At 34.4% G+C, this 16,483-nt stretch overlaps 2 protein-coding genes across 3 annotated transcripts in view; one reads left to right on the plus strand and one right to left on the minus strand.

Annotated features, from left to right (window-relative positions):
* Window positions 1-1,426: 1,426 nt before the first annotated feature.
* Window positions 1,427-11,017, minus strand: LOC125653979 (uncharacterized). The gene is made up of 4 exons (XM_048883673.2): window positions 10,799-11,017; window positions 9,702-9,815; window positions 6,225-6,302; window positions 1,427-5,264 (listed from the first exon to the last, which is right to left on the minus strand). The coding sequence occupies exons 1-4, from the start codon at window positions 10,844-10,846 to the stop codon at window positions 4,629-4,631; spliced, it is 876 nt and encodes a 291-aa protein (XP_048739630.1). The 5' UTR covers window positions 10,847-11,017; the 3' UTR covers window positions 1,427-4,628.
* Window positions 11,018-11,060: 43 nt separating this feature from the next.
* Window positions 11,061-16,483, plus strand: part of LOC125653976 (uncharacterized) — a 29,167-nt gene continuing 23,744 nt past the window's right edge. Inside the window, exons 1-2 of one of the 2 annotated variants that reach the window (XM_048883668.2) lie at window positions 11,061-11,167; window positions 13,682-13,760. In XM_048883668.2, the coding sequence (XP_048739625.2) occupies window positions 13,693-13,760 (68 nt within the window). In that variant the 5' untranslated portion in view covers window positions 11,061-11,167; window positions 13,682-13,692. Of the gene's footprint in view, window positions 11,168-13,665; window positions 13,761-16,483 lie in introns of those variants that run through there. The other variant, XM_048883670.2, reaches the window with a different exon arrangement.

Raw genomic sequence — 16,483 nt, forward strand, 5'->3', positions numbered from 1 at the left:
AAAGCAAATGGAGAAAATTTGCAACAAATATAATCGATAGTATGTTGATGTTTCCATACCACCTTTCGCTGGTCCTTTTTGTGAATGGATAGTTTAAACCATATCCTTTGAATCTTGTTACTAATGCTATTATCAACAACTTTTAAAATAAATTAACTCAAATTCATTGATTCTGATATTAAAGCTACCATTTCTTTTTAAATCACTTCAAACATTGATCTTATATTAGAAAAAAAAAGTTTGGACAAAAAAATTTAGTTCAGAGTCCGTTATATACAAATGATACATTGTGCAGTTTATTTAGCTGTAAAAAAAAAAAAAAAAAGGAGGTATTTGTATGCTACACCAGAAAAATTTGACATGGATGAAAAATGGAGGATATGTACAATATTTTGAAATTGAAAACTTTCAAATTTACTTTATTTAGTCAAAAAATGCAGTTTTAGTAGAAAGCAATCTGAAAAAAAAGAAGATTTAAAACCTCTGCCGGACTCGCACCCGCGATCTACAATTCAGCAATCGATGTACTAACCTACTGAGCTACTCAACTAGGCGATGATTTTTTAAATGAATAGACAAATATTATTGATTTATATTTTCATCCATGTTTTGAAAGGAAGTCAGCTATTTTTCAGAAACACATGACTGTTAACGTAGAGTACCTCCTTAAGGCCCAATCTGTGATCTGAATCCCTGATACTGGGGTCATAAATTGTATATTTTGTTGTAGATAAATATGCACTCAACTTGTCCACTACAATTTGAGGAGTAAAGAGGATATTTAAACATCTTGTTGTTTTTCTTAGTCCCTATGATCCCAAAAGCAGTGACCATGAATTTCACACACCCCCACCCTTAAGGAAACTATATATTAATTTTAGTGACATTTCTAGTTTCTGTGAAAAAACTGAAGAATAAACTAAATGCAAATAATGTACTGTACACACGCAGGTTTACTTCTTTGCCCTTAAAGGCTCAAATCTGCCTTGTTTAGATAAGAGAGTTACTGTTTACATACATTTGATATATTCTCTGTATCAGGATCAATACACAACTAGTGACAATACTAGTTTCTGCGAAGAAACTGAAGATGTTCTTAAAGTTTATCACAGAAATGGCATAGATGACAAGAAGTCACTCCAGGTCATGTGATCTAAAGCCTGGTAATAACTGAATAGATTATATCACATAGCATTTACAGGACCATAAACTGATGCATATATATTACTAATGTAGGACGGGGGAACAGGTGGGTTTTCTCCGGGTACCCTGATTTCTTCCCACATCAATAACCCCTTCATGCTAATACAAATTGTAGAACTTATTTAATTGTATCAAAATAAAAGTTTAAACTTAGACTGTCCTGGAGGAAGTGTATTGAATCAGTCAAAATCTATAGTGTCACAAAATGATAACAAACAAAATATTTTAAGCCCTAATTTTAATAGATATTTCTATATTGCTCTGAATTTCAGCCATACTCTGGTATACAAGTCAGTCTTGTTACATAACATAAATCATAGAAATATTTATCTACCTAAAAATTTAAAAATCTATCATAATTGTACATAATTACATGTACAATGTACGTACCAGTGATCATGAATAAGTGAATATTTTGAATTTCTTAAACAACAAAATTTAATTTACATTTCTTTATGCCAAAACTAGCCACCTGATATCAGGAAGTAGAATTTTTCAGAAACATGACTGTTAAATTTCCCTTTAAGAAAATTTGGTTCCTAATCTATAAAATATATATATAGAAGGCCACCCACAACCTGATAAATATAGCATTTGATTACATGAATTTCTGAATACAACTTACAGACATGAAATTGGAGAAATCAAACAATTATTTCTAAAATGTTAAAATCTACAACTCATCACAGACATGCTTTATTTACATAAAAATATCACATCAGAAAGCAATAAACTAAATGCAAATAATGTACTGTACACATGCAGGGTTACTTCTAAAGGTTCTAATCTTTGCCCTTAAAGGCTCAAATCTGCCTTGTTTAGATAAGACATTTTCTTCATGTGATATTCTCTGTATCAGGATCAATTTTATAGGAGTCACTTTAAACTTCAATTTTCCGCAGATTACTAGTTTTGATTGAAATGTAAAAAATTTGCAAAAATTACTTCCCCATAGAAATGACCTGTGACACAGTACTCGTTAGGAATATTAGATCATTAACAAACGCTGACCCCTCCTTCTTCATTAATACTGCATTCATTATGTAAATGTGATATACCTGTGCACCAAAGTCTTTGAGAATCTGGTTAGTTTGTTCATACAATATGAAAAAATCTTTACTCAGATCTTTTTTCCCACTGTCGTATACGCTAAAGGTATGACACAATTTGTACTAATTTCAACATAAACAAAATACTTGGAAGGAGAATGTACAATATTGCAAAGCTAAAGGGAGCATATACATGTATATAAAAACTTTCAGAGAAAAATAAAAATACCTTCAATAAAATACTTTTTTCGGACGGAATAAAATTCAGGTAATAGAAACTTTGATGTACAAGAAAAATGAGTATACATTCAGCTAACAACATAATGTTGATTATAGTACTACCTCTCATAAAATACAGCACATTTTGAGCGAATTATTCACTTAGATGCTCAGAGGAGCTCATTGGTTGAGGCTGTAACATCTGATATGTTTACAACATTAAAGATTTTCTTTACCATAAGTTTATCATCTAAATTATCTTTCAACAATGCTTGAAGATTGTTAAGTGAAATTTATTTCCCTTTAAGCTAACTTTCCATTCACACTATCAATAAGATTGAATATAATAATTTTGTTTTATTTCTTACTGTATCCATAGATAATTGACAAAAAAAAATATGTGCACCTGTAAAGATTCGAACCCCAACTTCATAGGCAATGAACTAAAGTCCAGTTCTCTACATATACTCTGTGATGTCACATGACTGTTCAGATAAACATATAAAATACAGTATACATAGAGAGCTGATTGAAAAGTTTAAGAAGAAAAAAATGTAAATGCAGGAATTTATAATGTGAACCAAAAGAAATATATAGATGAGAGTTGGACGACATTGTTGAAGGATGTACACCTTTATATCATATCTGTGTGTTGTATTTCCTTAATCTTAAATATAAAATCTAAAACAATTAAAATTGTTCACAAGTGTATCTGAATTTAAAATAAATAAATTACTTTGAAACCATCACATAAAGTGCTCTTGTTGAAATTGCATATCAAGAAATACTTGTTGATTACAAAATAACAAAAGCATTAAATACTACATGTAATCCAACAAAGTTACTCTGCACTCTACAACACAGAACACATAAAGAGTATATTACCGTTACTTAAACAAAACAACAAATTAAAACCATGCTCTATGTAAAACACAGTGATGTTTATCCATATCTTGTGAACAACTGCTGTATGAATTATCTCCCTTTTGCAGATCACAGTTGACAATTTCTCATTGCTTGAAATTCTTTGATATTCATCAAAATATCTCCATACAAGGGCGGATCCAGAAGGGGGTGGGGGGACCAGGGGGTTCAGACCCCCCTTTTTTGCAGACCAAAAAAAATTAAGTTATTCAATTCTAACGAGATTTTGAGTCAAAATGATATGAAAGGTGGATACACTTATACCTAACTGCATCATTCAAATTCATCAACACCAGTATATCATTTAATGTTATGATAAATAAGATGGAACACTGATATATATTTACGATATTTTCATCAGATATAAGTATCACTTAAGAATTCTTAAAAAGTATATGTGACATAAAAGTTGTGTTGTAAGAAGCAGACAATTTAAAAGTGAAAAAGAAGTGCCAGGAAATGCTCAGAATGCAGGATTTTGCACCATTTACCGCAGAGCTTCTGGGGGCCTAGGCGGTCCCCAGCCTATTGGGAGTAACCTTTAAATCACCTTTTTTTCATTATTCAAAATCAGATCTGAGTATATAGCGATAACAATGACTAGAACTTTGGAAACAAGTAGTGAATAACACGAAGCACTTCCATGCATAAAACCGTCTCAAGTTACCCCCCCCCCCCCCCTCCATGATGTTATGTACACAAGCAAAATGTGTAAATTGGGTGGGGGTGGAGATTGTGAAAAGTAGCTAAAAGATCAAGTGCTAACCCCCTACCCCCTTTACAAATTCCTGGATCCGCCTATGCTATAATATATTGTGTATTACCAAAAAGGACATTCACTGAAATTGAAATCTAAAACAAACAAATCGCTGAGTTCATACAAAACATAACTCATCCTAGATCATAAGACAACACAACTAAAGGGAAAATTGGCATGACAAATCCATTTGTCACCGATACAGTCATAACAAATAAAACCTTTCTCTGAGTTAGGCGAGCTTACATTATAAATATATTCATGAAATCTGCTGAAAATGAAATTGCCATGAATATTGATAATGTTAAACTCTGAATAATTTTCATAAAAATCTACATTATACTTTGGTATACAAACATACAGAGAAAATCTACTTGACATCAGCTTAATATTATGACATTCACTCTGATGTAACCGTGCTCACGGGGACTGTTTTGTTATGTAGGTCCTAAGGTATCACTCCTTTTTCCTCCTGTTCATGCGCACGCCACTTCCATGTTGGTTGGTTGAGGTGGTGCCCATGCAATACTTGGTTGAGGTTGTTGCTTGACCGGTTCTGGTTGAACCACAGTGGCCTGTCTTACTGGTGCCATGGTTTCCTGCCTCTCCGGTGCTGCTGGTGGGGGTGGTTCTACTTTGGGTGGGGCTGGTTCAGAGGGTGGATGGGGTTGTAACGCCGTCGTCTGGGATGCTGCCGGACTCTTCTGATTCTGAACCGCAGTTTTGGGTCGCTCTCTTGCAGGGTCGTACCAGTTCATACAAGAGGCCACAGTCTCACGAACCGGTCCCCGTGCTGACATGGCACGATTTTTTCTATTTAACAAACTAAGTTTGAGTGCCTCATTGTTCATCGCATTTATCGTCTGTCTGTTCGGGTTGGCTATTTCGCTGCCGTGCGCATACCTATATGATGTTGTACTAACCCCATCAAAAGATGAAGGCGGTTTCTTCACAAAGATTTGTGGTACTTTTTGTGAGGTTTTGAAATCTGTTCTGTAGGTCGACACCAGAGGGCGTTGAGTCCGTTGCATGTATTCTCTCTCTGGCATCCATGTTATAAAGTCCTGTTTGAAGCTGTAGGCCTTGTTAGGAGCTCGCTTTCGTCCCAAACCCTGAAATTAACGTTTAGAATCCACCTTATTTATGCTTTGATAATGATTGAATAGGTAAGTGAAAATGGGGATGGATCGGCCATACACTGCGTAAAGTCTGTAAACCAGTGCCTGACAATATCACAAGGCAGGCTCTTGAATGGAACCCACAGGGGAAGAGGAAAGTTGGGAGACCCAGGCAAACCTGGAGAAGAACCATAGAAGCAGAGGTCAGAGAGGCAGGTTTTACTTGGGCCTAGCTGAAAAATGCAGCCCAAAACAGAGTTCGTTGGAGAGGTGTGGTTGTGGCCCTATGTTCCCCACGGAGTGAACAGGAATAAGTCAGAATAGGTATTTTATACTTTAGTTGGAGGATAATACAGTTATGCTATGCATGTACCAGTACCTGAATGGGGGTATTGCTTTCTAGAATACCTATCAAATAATGCATATTTGTGCAGTTCACACTTAATAATGTATTCTTATTTTCATTACAGTCATATCATGTAACCTTGCTAAGGCCATTTTTATTAAACATTTTCTTAGTCAGTTGTTCCCCCCCCCCCCCAAGTTTTATTATGAACATGAAAATCAGAAATTTCTTTATTTGGAGATAAGAAAAATAATATCGAAGTTTTTTTTTTAAATCATTTTCTAAACACTTTGTCCTATTCATTTTTGAGTGACAGCCCCATAAAAATAAATCTCATTTCATTTCATGATACTAGGGTAATATGTACATGTAGGTTGCATGATTAAAGGCATACTTTTCTATGTGGAGAAAAAACTTTGACATCTTTTCATACTTATCAGAAATAAATTCATGGCATGAACCCAATTCAAATTTGACATCAGATCAAAAACTCCAATTCTATTTTTCCTGTGGATTAAAAAAAATATAAAAGAAAAGAAGCTGGTTTTAAGTTAATAAAATAAAACCCACTAAATTTATAGAATGAATATGCAGAAGACTAGACTTACTTGTTCAAAGTATAAGGCATCGTTTAGGAATGATTCTCGGTTGTCATGATTAGAAAACACATGTCTGGCCGTAGGTTGCTGAAACAAACAAGTCTGTCATGTGAACAATATTTTAAAAAATGTTCTCCTTACAATTGTTGTAATTGAGACTGATGTGTATAAATAGATACAGTGTACTTTTTATTCCATCTGACAACAGACTGCAGCTCCTACTATTTCACTCTGTGAAATTCACTGTATTAATTGGTAGGTATAATGTAGTGAAATTAGCATGATCTGGCTTTATAGTCAGGTGATTGACTAAGCTTAAATACTATAATTTTAAAATTAAATCTGAAGACATTTATCATCAAAATAAGAGATGATTTATGATTTTAGCATAAAATTTGATTTGTTGATTCTCTCAACCTTTCATCACATATGCTCATATCACTTATAAATACAAGTAGTTATAGCGTTGAGCAACTATATCCGTATATACATGTATAAATTATGATATGGTGTTGTCTTTTTTTTAAAAATTCAAATTTAGATACATTGAGCTTTACAAAAATAAGTGTTTTGAATATGAACTTGTTTCTTGATTGAGTGTATTGTGATTCAGATTGTCATTAAATTTCATTCACTGACATTATCAATTTAGCATTATGAAATAATATGTTTGAAGGGTTTATGTATATGTTTTAATAAATACTAGTTTGAAATTTACAAGTACATGTTTCAAACACCATAATTTGAGTCATTAATTGTCATTGAATGATTCTTTATTCATCAACTTTAAACATTTTGCTGTTTAAGAACTCAGAAATATTTTTCTCCAAATCAGCGGGCACTTGAACTGCTGTTAAATGCCTGATTGTCTGAAACAAAACCTTAAAAGTTAGCCTTAATTACAGCTCACAGTATATAAATAATCACCATGTCTGAAACACCAATTAACCTGTTGTCTACAAAAACATAATTAAGCCTCGCTCTATGCACAAATATATTGTTCATTTACAATATACAGGTATATACAACAAAACAGATAAGATCATCAGATATATATTTGGTATTCTGCACAGTTAAAGAACCTAAGCCTTTTCTATCATTAGTCTCCTGCTTTGACACGTCTAGCAGCATACACTCAATGTGTAATTCATACCTATCTCTGATTAGCCCTTTCAAAATCCACAAAATATAAATGGATAATACAGGAGCTAATATATTCTAAAAGCTTTCCTAATCAAATATTGAACACTTGGATAAAAAGTGAAAAGAAATCTGGTCCCAGTGCTTTGGGATAAAACGGAACCCCACCACAACACAGGTATTCCATTCCTTCAGAGAGTGATAGGCAATCTCTTGTCTAGGAGATAATTTATAAACTTCAAAATGTGATATCTACACAAGTGCTGTTTTAAAATTCTACTCCTAATACCAATAACATTAATGGAGCATTAGAAACCCTCGTTTTTCAATAAACAGATTTTGCCTTTCACAATCACAATAATATCTAATAACAACACAGACACTGCATTTTAAAAATATTAATATTCCAAATCTGCTCTAATGGAGAGATTTAAATTTCCACTTTATCATACCCTATCCAGTCATATCAATTCATTTTCTTGACCCACGATGTACCTTGCATTTGTTAAATTCATTGATTATTTGTAGAGAACACCTGATTTGAAGATTATCATATTGACTTTGTGTAACTTAAATAATGAAATGCTTTAACTATACACTTAATAATTAATATTGAGAACCCCCCCCCCCCCACCTAACCCATATTTTGGAAGTTCTAAACTACATGAAATTTGATGTGTGTGTAACTGCATGTGTACATGTAGATCCTAGATCTACCTTTATGAGCATTGATCCCAATGTTGCAATTAGAATTCTAAGTTTTTATATGTACATGTGAATTTAAGAACACATTCAAACTATCGTACATTATTATTCATAGTAAGGAATTCAGACTTCATATAATACATCGTAACATCACATGATCAGCAACTTCTCTGAGGACTAGCTGTTGTACAAAATTTTAGTTTGATATCAATATAATCATCACAAAATCCTTGTTAAGTATTGTTCCTATATAAAACCTTTAAATGCTATAGAAGACAAAAATGAGAATGAATAATTCATAGCAAACACATTTATTTAAACACCTTATGTCGATATTTCAATACGATGTATCGACATTCAATATTGACGATGGACAATGAATGACTTAGACAGGTCTCAAGGTTTCAAATGATCTGTCCTGTACTGTGCCAGTATTTTGGTGTAAGAAACTTGAACAATATGGCATACATTTTGTTTTTCTTTCAAACTCCACCTAGCTATCACCGAACACCAATTTTATTTTTTTTAATACCAACACTAAGTGTCAACCATGGCATATCCCTAGGTTACCGTATTTACATATATAGATGTCAAATTAACAAATACTGATCCTTTTACAACATCATGTTTAAATACCGAATAAATGAATACAGCCACCTGATTGATCGACAATGTTAGCCATCGTCAAATACAAGGCATTCAAACAAAGCTGGAAGTCTGAAAATGCGAACAAACTTGTAGTCTAGCTTCCCACAAGCTTAACCATTCACTTCAACCTTTATCATAATTAATTAGTGGTACTAATTTTGAAATGATGCTTTCTATTAGTAGTTCACTGTATTGATATTAACTAAAGGTTAATAGTCTCTGAGGTTTTTAATTTTAATTCATTTCCTTGAAATGTTCTTTACTTATGTTTAATTGTGAATGGAGAATGTAACATCTCATTAATAACAAAACAATATGTAAATAAATTTGATGAAGCTGAGTTTCTTTTACAATAACTGGGGTTAGGTACAAATATTTTCTATATGATATACATGTATTCATTTTCAAGGTGAACAATGGTACACCTGTGCGGTAAATAGGTTTAATGCTCCCTCAGTGAGTAATAAATATTGTGATGAACACATTCGTATCACAGAAACACCTCTACACATGGTTGCTACCATTCACTGAAATGAAGAATTTGGAAACAGACTACTGAGCTAATCGAATTAATAAATTTTCTGATGAACATAATAAAATGGTTTCAAGTTACAGAAACTGGCTAGTGTAGTGTCACAGCTAAGAAGGCATATTTTTATATATTTTTTAAAATTCTGGTTTATTTTTAAAAATCATGCATCAAAACCATGCCTATATTGGTTGGTAAATGATTACTAAATATTAAAAACCGAGAAAGCAAATGCCCAATGAATGAGACAAAAAGAAAATACATACTGACTAAAAAGAAATTCTCAGGAGATTAGCCTGCGTTTGTTATACCTATAAAGGCAAAACAGTCACTGACTCTTGCTTTCAGACAATGTAGGAAGGTGAAAACTTGATTTTAAAACATTTATGTGACTTTTTCTTAATGTTGTTAAAAAGATTTATCAAACATAAACATGTAGATGTGAATTGGACATGATTTCCTACCTTTGATCTGTTCAGGAATTTGTTTGGAGGCTGAGGTTTTGCAAGCTGTCTGTATTCACATACAAAATCATTTCGGGTCTTGCTGCGAAAATGCCCGTAGTAACCACTTGGATACTGAAATATAGATCTAAAAAAATTGAAGTCTGAAGAAAATTAAACTATACAAGGAACAAAGAGGAGCACTTGCAACACTATTCAACTTTATAACAATCTGTGTACAGCTAGATTGTGTTGGTTCCATCTTTAAAAAATTCTAGAGGTCATATGCTGGGAATATAAGATCCTTTTATATTAAGGAGCTCAGAAAATCTTGCTTATTGTCTGTACAAATTCATTTACATTTTAAGATTATTATTATACAAATTCATTGATAACTCATGACTGCACTGTCAATTCCTGACAGAAGCATCCCTAGGAGTTTATATTATATTCAAGGAGAATTACTAATTTCTTTACCATGTTGTCTTGCCTTTATACTGGGATAAATAACAACATTTTGGCAAAATCTTTGCTTATATATACAACATGAATGAAAATTTAAGAACTATAAGTTGTCATTGTGGCTGACTGCAGATACATTCAGGCACCTCTAGGCAGGTTTTGGGTGCAAATGTCATTGGATGACTATTCATTTGCAACCCTGATACTTGGTATTCTGGAAGCATTTGATGGATTTACACAAAAAACTTGTTTGATTGTAATTTTTTGAATGGTAATGCAAATAATGACATTTCAATACAAACTACATTTTTAATTTATCCAAATTTGTTGTCAGTATGTACACATAAACTCAAGTTATAGCTTTAGTAATTAAAACATCAAAACCAGGTGATGAGTTCTGATCCGACGGAGAATTAAAATGTAACCAAAACTTTCTCTCTCCCAGTGTATCTCATTCAATAGCTTAATTCTAGTTCTAAGCATGCTAAGTACATGTTTATCATCTAAAATGTAACGTAGCGACCCGTCATTTTAGGTAACCGACATAAACATCATGCCCTACGATGAAGTGAAAATGAAGATGGTTTACAAACATGATTCCAAACCTTTACATTCAATGAGTAGAAGACTAGAAAAGTGAAGTTTTCATGTCTTACCCAGCTGCCAACAATCTCGGTGGCGCAGGTCATCTCCGATTTAACCATTAATCCGGCGTTTCATCAAATACTTAACATAATTTTAATTCTAGCCTTGGTAAGTTTTTGTTACACGTCCACTTTTTAATCGACAAAAATATTGAGTATCCAAGTGCTCTCACTTCAGCAATGGCGATATAAACACATCCAGTTGGCCGTAGCTACTCATCGCTTTTATCCAATGAAAATTGTCCTTACATAGACAAGGTGCGCGTCAAACATCACTTCCGGAAAAGATCGTCTGCTGACGAACTCGTACGCGAGGGAAGTGCAAGTCTACTTGAAATGAAGCTGTAAACTGCAGCAGCTGGGAGGGACCGGCAAAACCAGGTTACCAAAAATTTATTACTGAAAACGACAGGTTTATGTATCTTTTTAAAACCCTAATTCGTAGCTTAATTAGGAAAATTTGGTTATGAACATGATGAAGATAAAATGCAATTTTTTAATCATCATTATGCATCATGATCACAGCTGACACAGTCCCACTGTCCAGTCCTTTGTAGGGTTGGCGATGCCGACCCACACCTGAAATTGCCGGGTCGGTAGGTTTATTTTGTGGAGTGGGGTGGTACATTACCTAAAGAAATAAATGACTCGAAACAAATCTCGGGGGGGGGGGGGGGGGGGGGGGGGGGGGGGGGGGGGGTTTAAAAATTAATGTTTGCATTGTTTTTTGTTTCAAATTTTATTTTATTCTTAAAGCAAAAAAGTTCAAATTTTGCCAAAGAAAAATCAATTATATTTCATATAATTCTTTTAAAATGGGGCCATAATAAAATAGATGTTTGTTTCCCCTCTCCCAACCCAACGTCAACCGGGTCAAAACAGCAGGGCTACCGCTATTTTTAGAGCGACCCTGATCACCAGCGACAGCGATCACTGCTACACCGGGCCAAAATATGATTTCTCCAAAAGAAATCATATTTTTTTCATTCTCAGAAAAAAGAAAACCTTTTGTGTTTTGTGGTTTCAAAATGTTTTGGAAGTCTCTGGGTTAATTGATCAATTTAGTGAATGGTTAGAAACTGTGGTGACAAGATTGTGATCGAATTAAGTACAAGACGTCCAAAGTGATTGACACAATCATAGTAAATTGTCAGTCCTACATATATAATGTAACCCACACATATCTTGTCCAGATTCGTTGCAAACTCAATCATATGTTTTCGTATTTGATAAATAAAGTACATGCTCTGACTACCGTGTTAACCCAAATTACTCAATAAAGATATATATATGTTGACATGAAGTAAAAAAAAAATCATTCTCAAAATTTACCTTGAGATTTGGCAGCTTGTCAAAAGTGAAACCTTTAAATTTACATATATGGGTGGCCTAGTGGATTAGGTGCTCGGTAATCTTATAAAGCAAAGATTCTGAATTCGAGATGTATATTTTTCCAATCTATTTTTTCTTCTTTCATATTTGCTTTTCATTTTTTTTTTTGGGGGGGGGGGGGGCGTTTTTTAGAGGTATTATAAATGTGATTATACATATTTTTTAATAAATATTAGGTATTATAAATGTGATTATACATATTTTTTAATAAATATTAGTCATTTTCATCATAACTTCCAATATTTGCAAATTACGACTTTAAAAAAGAATTTATCATTAGATCGCTTAGTTCCGCATTAATAGTTTGTTTACACTAACCTGTGCCTGTGTGCACAGGATTTTCAACCCGTAATGTGGCTGATGAAAAGTTAAACAAATATTACAGGAAAAGGAGCACAATTAGATTTCTGGTTTTTTTTTAAAGAACACATCTTGTTTTATACTGTTGCTAAATACATGTAAATAATGGTTTGCATAAATTTCACATTTTAATCTTTTTCTTGAGAACCATTGAGCCAGTTCTACCAAACTTGTTGCAAATCAACCTTTGGTAGAGGGGATGCAAGTTTGTTCAAATAAAGGAACAAAGTATTTTCTGTTGATGCTATGACCCCTGGGCCAGGATGAGGTTAAAGTTTAACATGGAACAATCTTGAAAAATCTTTTTCTTACGAACAACAGGGGTACCAATTGTCAAATACATATGAAAGCATATCTGTTTAATGTAGTATAAGCTTTGTCAATGCATATATATATATATATTAATACCTGTATCAAGCCAGATCGAAGCCACAATGGGTTCAAAGTTAGCATTCATTTATAAATAAAATCTCTTTAGTAAAATATATACAAGTTTACATATTTGTTGAATTGATATAATTGTAACAGGAAGGGAGAAAATGCAACAGACCAGGCCGGGATTCAAACCAGGCCCCCTGAATCTCTAGTCAGGTGCTCTACCAACTGAGCTATCTGGCCATCAACGATAGAACCCGGCTCACTGCTTCACTCCTCCCTCCTTAAATGTCTTTGCCCTTGAAGACACAACCCAGGTTCTTTTTGCCTCTAGCAGGACTTTCACCTGCAAGTCCAGGGGTTGTCAATGGCACCAAATGTAATAGGAAGGGAGAAAATGTAACAGACCAGACCGGGATTCGAACCCGGGTCCCCTTAATCTCTAGTCAGGTGCTCTACCAACTGAGCTATCTTACCACCAGGGATCGAGCCTGGTTGACTGCTACACTCCTCCCTCATTAAATGTCTTTGCCCTCGAAGACACAACCCAGTTCTTTTTGTTCCTGGCAGGACTTTCACCTGCGGGTCCTGGTCTGGTCCATTGCATTTTCTCCTCTCTTGTTATATAATAATAAGCAAAATCATGAAGCCTAGGCGATTTAATAGGTTGACATTTGTTTGATTCAGACCTCTCAGGTAAGTGATGTGGCCCATGGATATCTCCTTTTTAAAGTCAATGTTATGACATTAGTTATTTATATGTTTCAGGAAAACTGAGAATGAAGAAAAGCATGTTTGCGAACCATGTTTCTAGAAGGGATCTCTTCTTGTATGGTGGACACAAAGGGTATATATGTTTTTACTTATTTGTGGTGTATGTTTAAAATTAGTGCAGAAATGTATGAACATGACAGCACAGGAGTACATTTAATCAATATTGGTATTCATGTCCATATGACCATATAGTTCTTTAAAACCACTGAGCTAGATAAGATGAAACTTATGTGAAATTTTCCTGACATAGTGTAGATTCTAAATAAGTCAAATAATAACCCCAGGAGATAGACTTGGGCTACATTAGGGAATAAGTATTTAATGGGGGGAAATCTCAATAAATAAATCTCGAAAACAGCAGAGCCACAATTAGTCATTTTAAAATGCAAGCATTCTCAGATAGCGCAGATTTCAGTTTATTCAAATCATGGCCCTGGACATCTTCGCAAGCCAAGGGTTTATGAGCCGCTCCGCTTCTCTACAAAGAGAAGCGGAGTGGATCGCAAACCCTTGGCTAGTGAAGATGGGCCCTGGAGGGACCACAATAAGGGATACATTTTACTGGCAATACATTGTTTTTTTTTATTTTTCACAAATCTTCTTCAGAACAGCAGCACTATGATCAGTCATATATTGATTATGCAAACATCCTCAGGTAGTGCAGATTCAGTTTTGTTCAGATTTTGGTCCACCAGGACAAGGATTATATACATATAATTATATAGCCACAATACAGATTCAAAGTTTTACACATGTTACCTGGGAATACGAGGGCTGTTGGATCATATGTAATGTGTATTGTACGATATCTCAAAAGCATTTGACTCAAATAGTGAAATGAACATTACATCCCTTCAAAGTATTCTCCGTGGATTGAAATACATAATTTCAATCTCTGAATCCATTTCTGAAATGTGTCGCGGTATGCTGATTTAGGTAGATCTCTGAGGCACTGACTGATAGCTGAGCCAAGGGCTTGTCGGGTTTTGTAAAGATGACCAGATAACTTTTTAAGTTTTGCAAAAAGGAAAAAGTTGCATGGGGCTAGATCTGGAGAGTATGGTGGGTGTGGTAAGACGGTAAGGCCAATTCAACTTAATTGATAGATTATCATCCCCGCCCGCCCCTCAAAAATTGGCCCGCCCCAAATTTTTTTATTTTGCGAAACTTGCGATTTCCGGAATATTTTCATGTCCGACTCCGGTATTTACACTTCTTGTTTACATTTCCAGTATAGGAACGTGAAAAGTCGCGTGATGAAAATAGATTTATATGGTTTTCGTAATTTCTTGCGTTCTTACAGACATAATTTATCTTGAAGAACTTAAGTATATTTCTGTTATATCCTTAAATTAAAGCTTAACCTGGAATTAGTGTATGAAAATAGCATAGATTGATATCCATCTGCCATTAAATGATGCAGATCTGTTGGGGAAAAAAAAACTCGTTTGTCTTTAATATTTTTCTCAGAAAATAAAAATTAAAAAATAAAATCCTCCCACCCGCCCCATACTTTTTGCTGACCCAGGATGATAATCTACTAATTAAGTTGAATTGGCCTAACCTTTTCAGACTTCAAATATTGCTTCACAAGCTCAGATGTATGTGATGGAGCATTATCATGAAGTAGACGAACATGCTTAAATCCCGACACAGGACGTCGTCTATGATGATATTTCTTGAGCTTTTTTAGTAACGTCTCGGTAATACCGACCTGTAACACTTTTGGCCTTCGGCACCGGAATTTGTATGGCTATACCATCACATGAGAAGAATATGCAATAAAGAACCTTTGTGCTTAAGGTTCTTTTGGCAACTACAGGCCTTCTACCGTGTTTAGTTTTTAAAAGCCATATTTTGTTTCCAATTTTTCTTACTGGTTAGAAATAGCGAACCCATGATTTGTCACCAGTAAGGCCAATTCAACTTAATTAGTAGATTATCATCCAGGGTCACCAAAAAGTAGGGAGGATTTTATTTTTTTGATTTTTATTTTTTGAGAAAAATATTAATGACAAACAAGTTTTTGTCAACAGAAGTGCTTCATTTAATGCTAGATGGATATCAGTTTATGCTTATTTCACAGACGAATTCCAGGTTAAGCTTAATTTCGAACACAAAGAGATACCAACTTCTTCAAGATTTACATGTACGCCCGTAAGAATGCAAGAAGCCATATTCTTCATGTGGCTTTTCACGTTGCTATACCGAAAATGTAAACAAGAAGTGTAAATACCTGACTTGGACATAAAAATTTTCTGGAAATCGCAAGTTTCGCAGAATAAAAAGAAATTGGGGCGGGCCTATTTTTGAGGGGCGGGTGAGGATGATAATCTATCAATTAAGTTGAATTGGCCTAACAATGTTTGCAAATTGTCTTCAATTGAATTTGGGAAACATTTTGAGCAATTGCTTGGTGTTTTATACTTGTACCCGTTTTTGGTCATCTGTCAATATATGCGGTATCCATCTGGCAGAAATCTTTCGAATTTCGTACTTTCAAAATACGCTTCAAAATGAAATGCATCCGCGATAGCGATACATGCCAACAGCTTTGGCAATATCACGAATCATGTATCTACCATCACTTTCAATTATTTCCCTGACCTTGCCTGTTACAGTCACAGGTCAGCCAGATTTTGCTGCATCTTTGACGGACTCTGTGCCAGTCAGAAATTTCTTTCTCCACTTACAAACTGTCTTATAAGATACCTTATCAGACCCATAAACTTCCCCCAATTCAGTAAAAATCTGCATTACCAAATGACCCGAGTTCTGTGCGAACTTTTATATAAT

Source organism: Ostrea edulis, chromosome 7 (assembly GCF_947568905.1).
Source record: "Ostrea edulis chromosome 7, xbOstEdul1.1, whole genome shotgun sequence".
In the NCBI taxonomy this organism is placed as follows: Eukaryota; Metazoa; Mollusca; class Bivalvia; order Ostreida; family Ostreidae; genus Ostrea; species Ostrea edulis.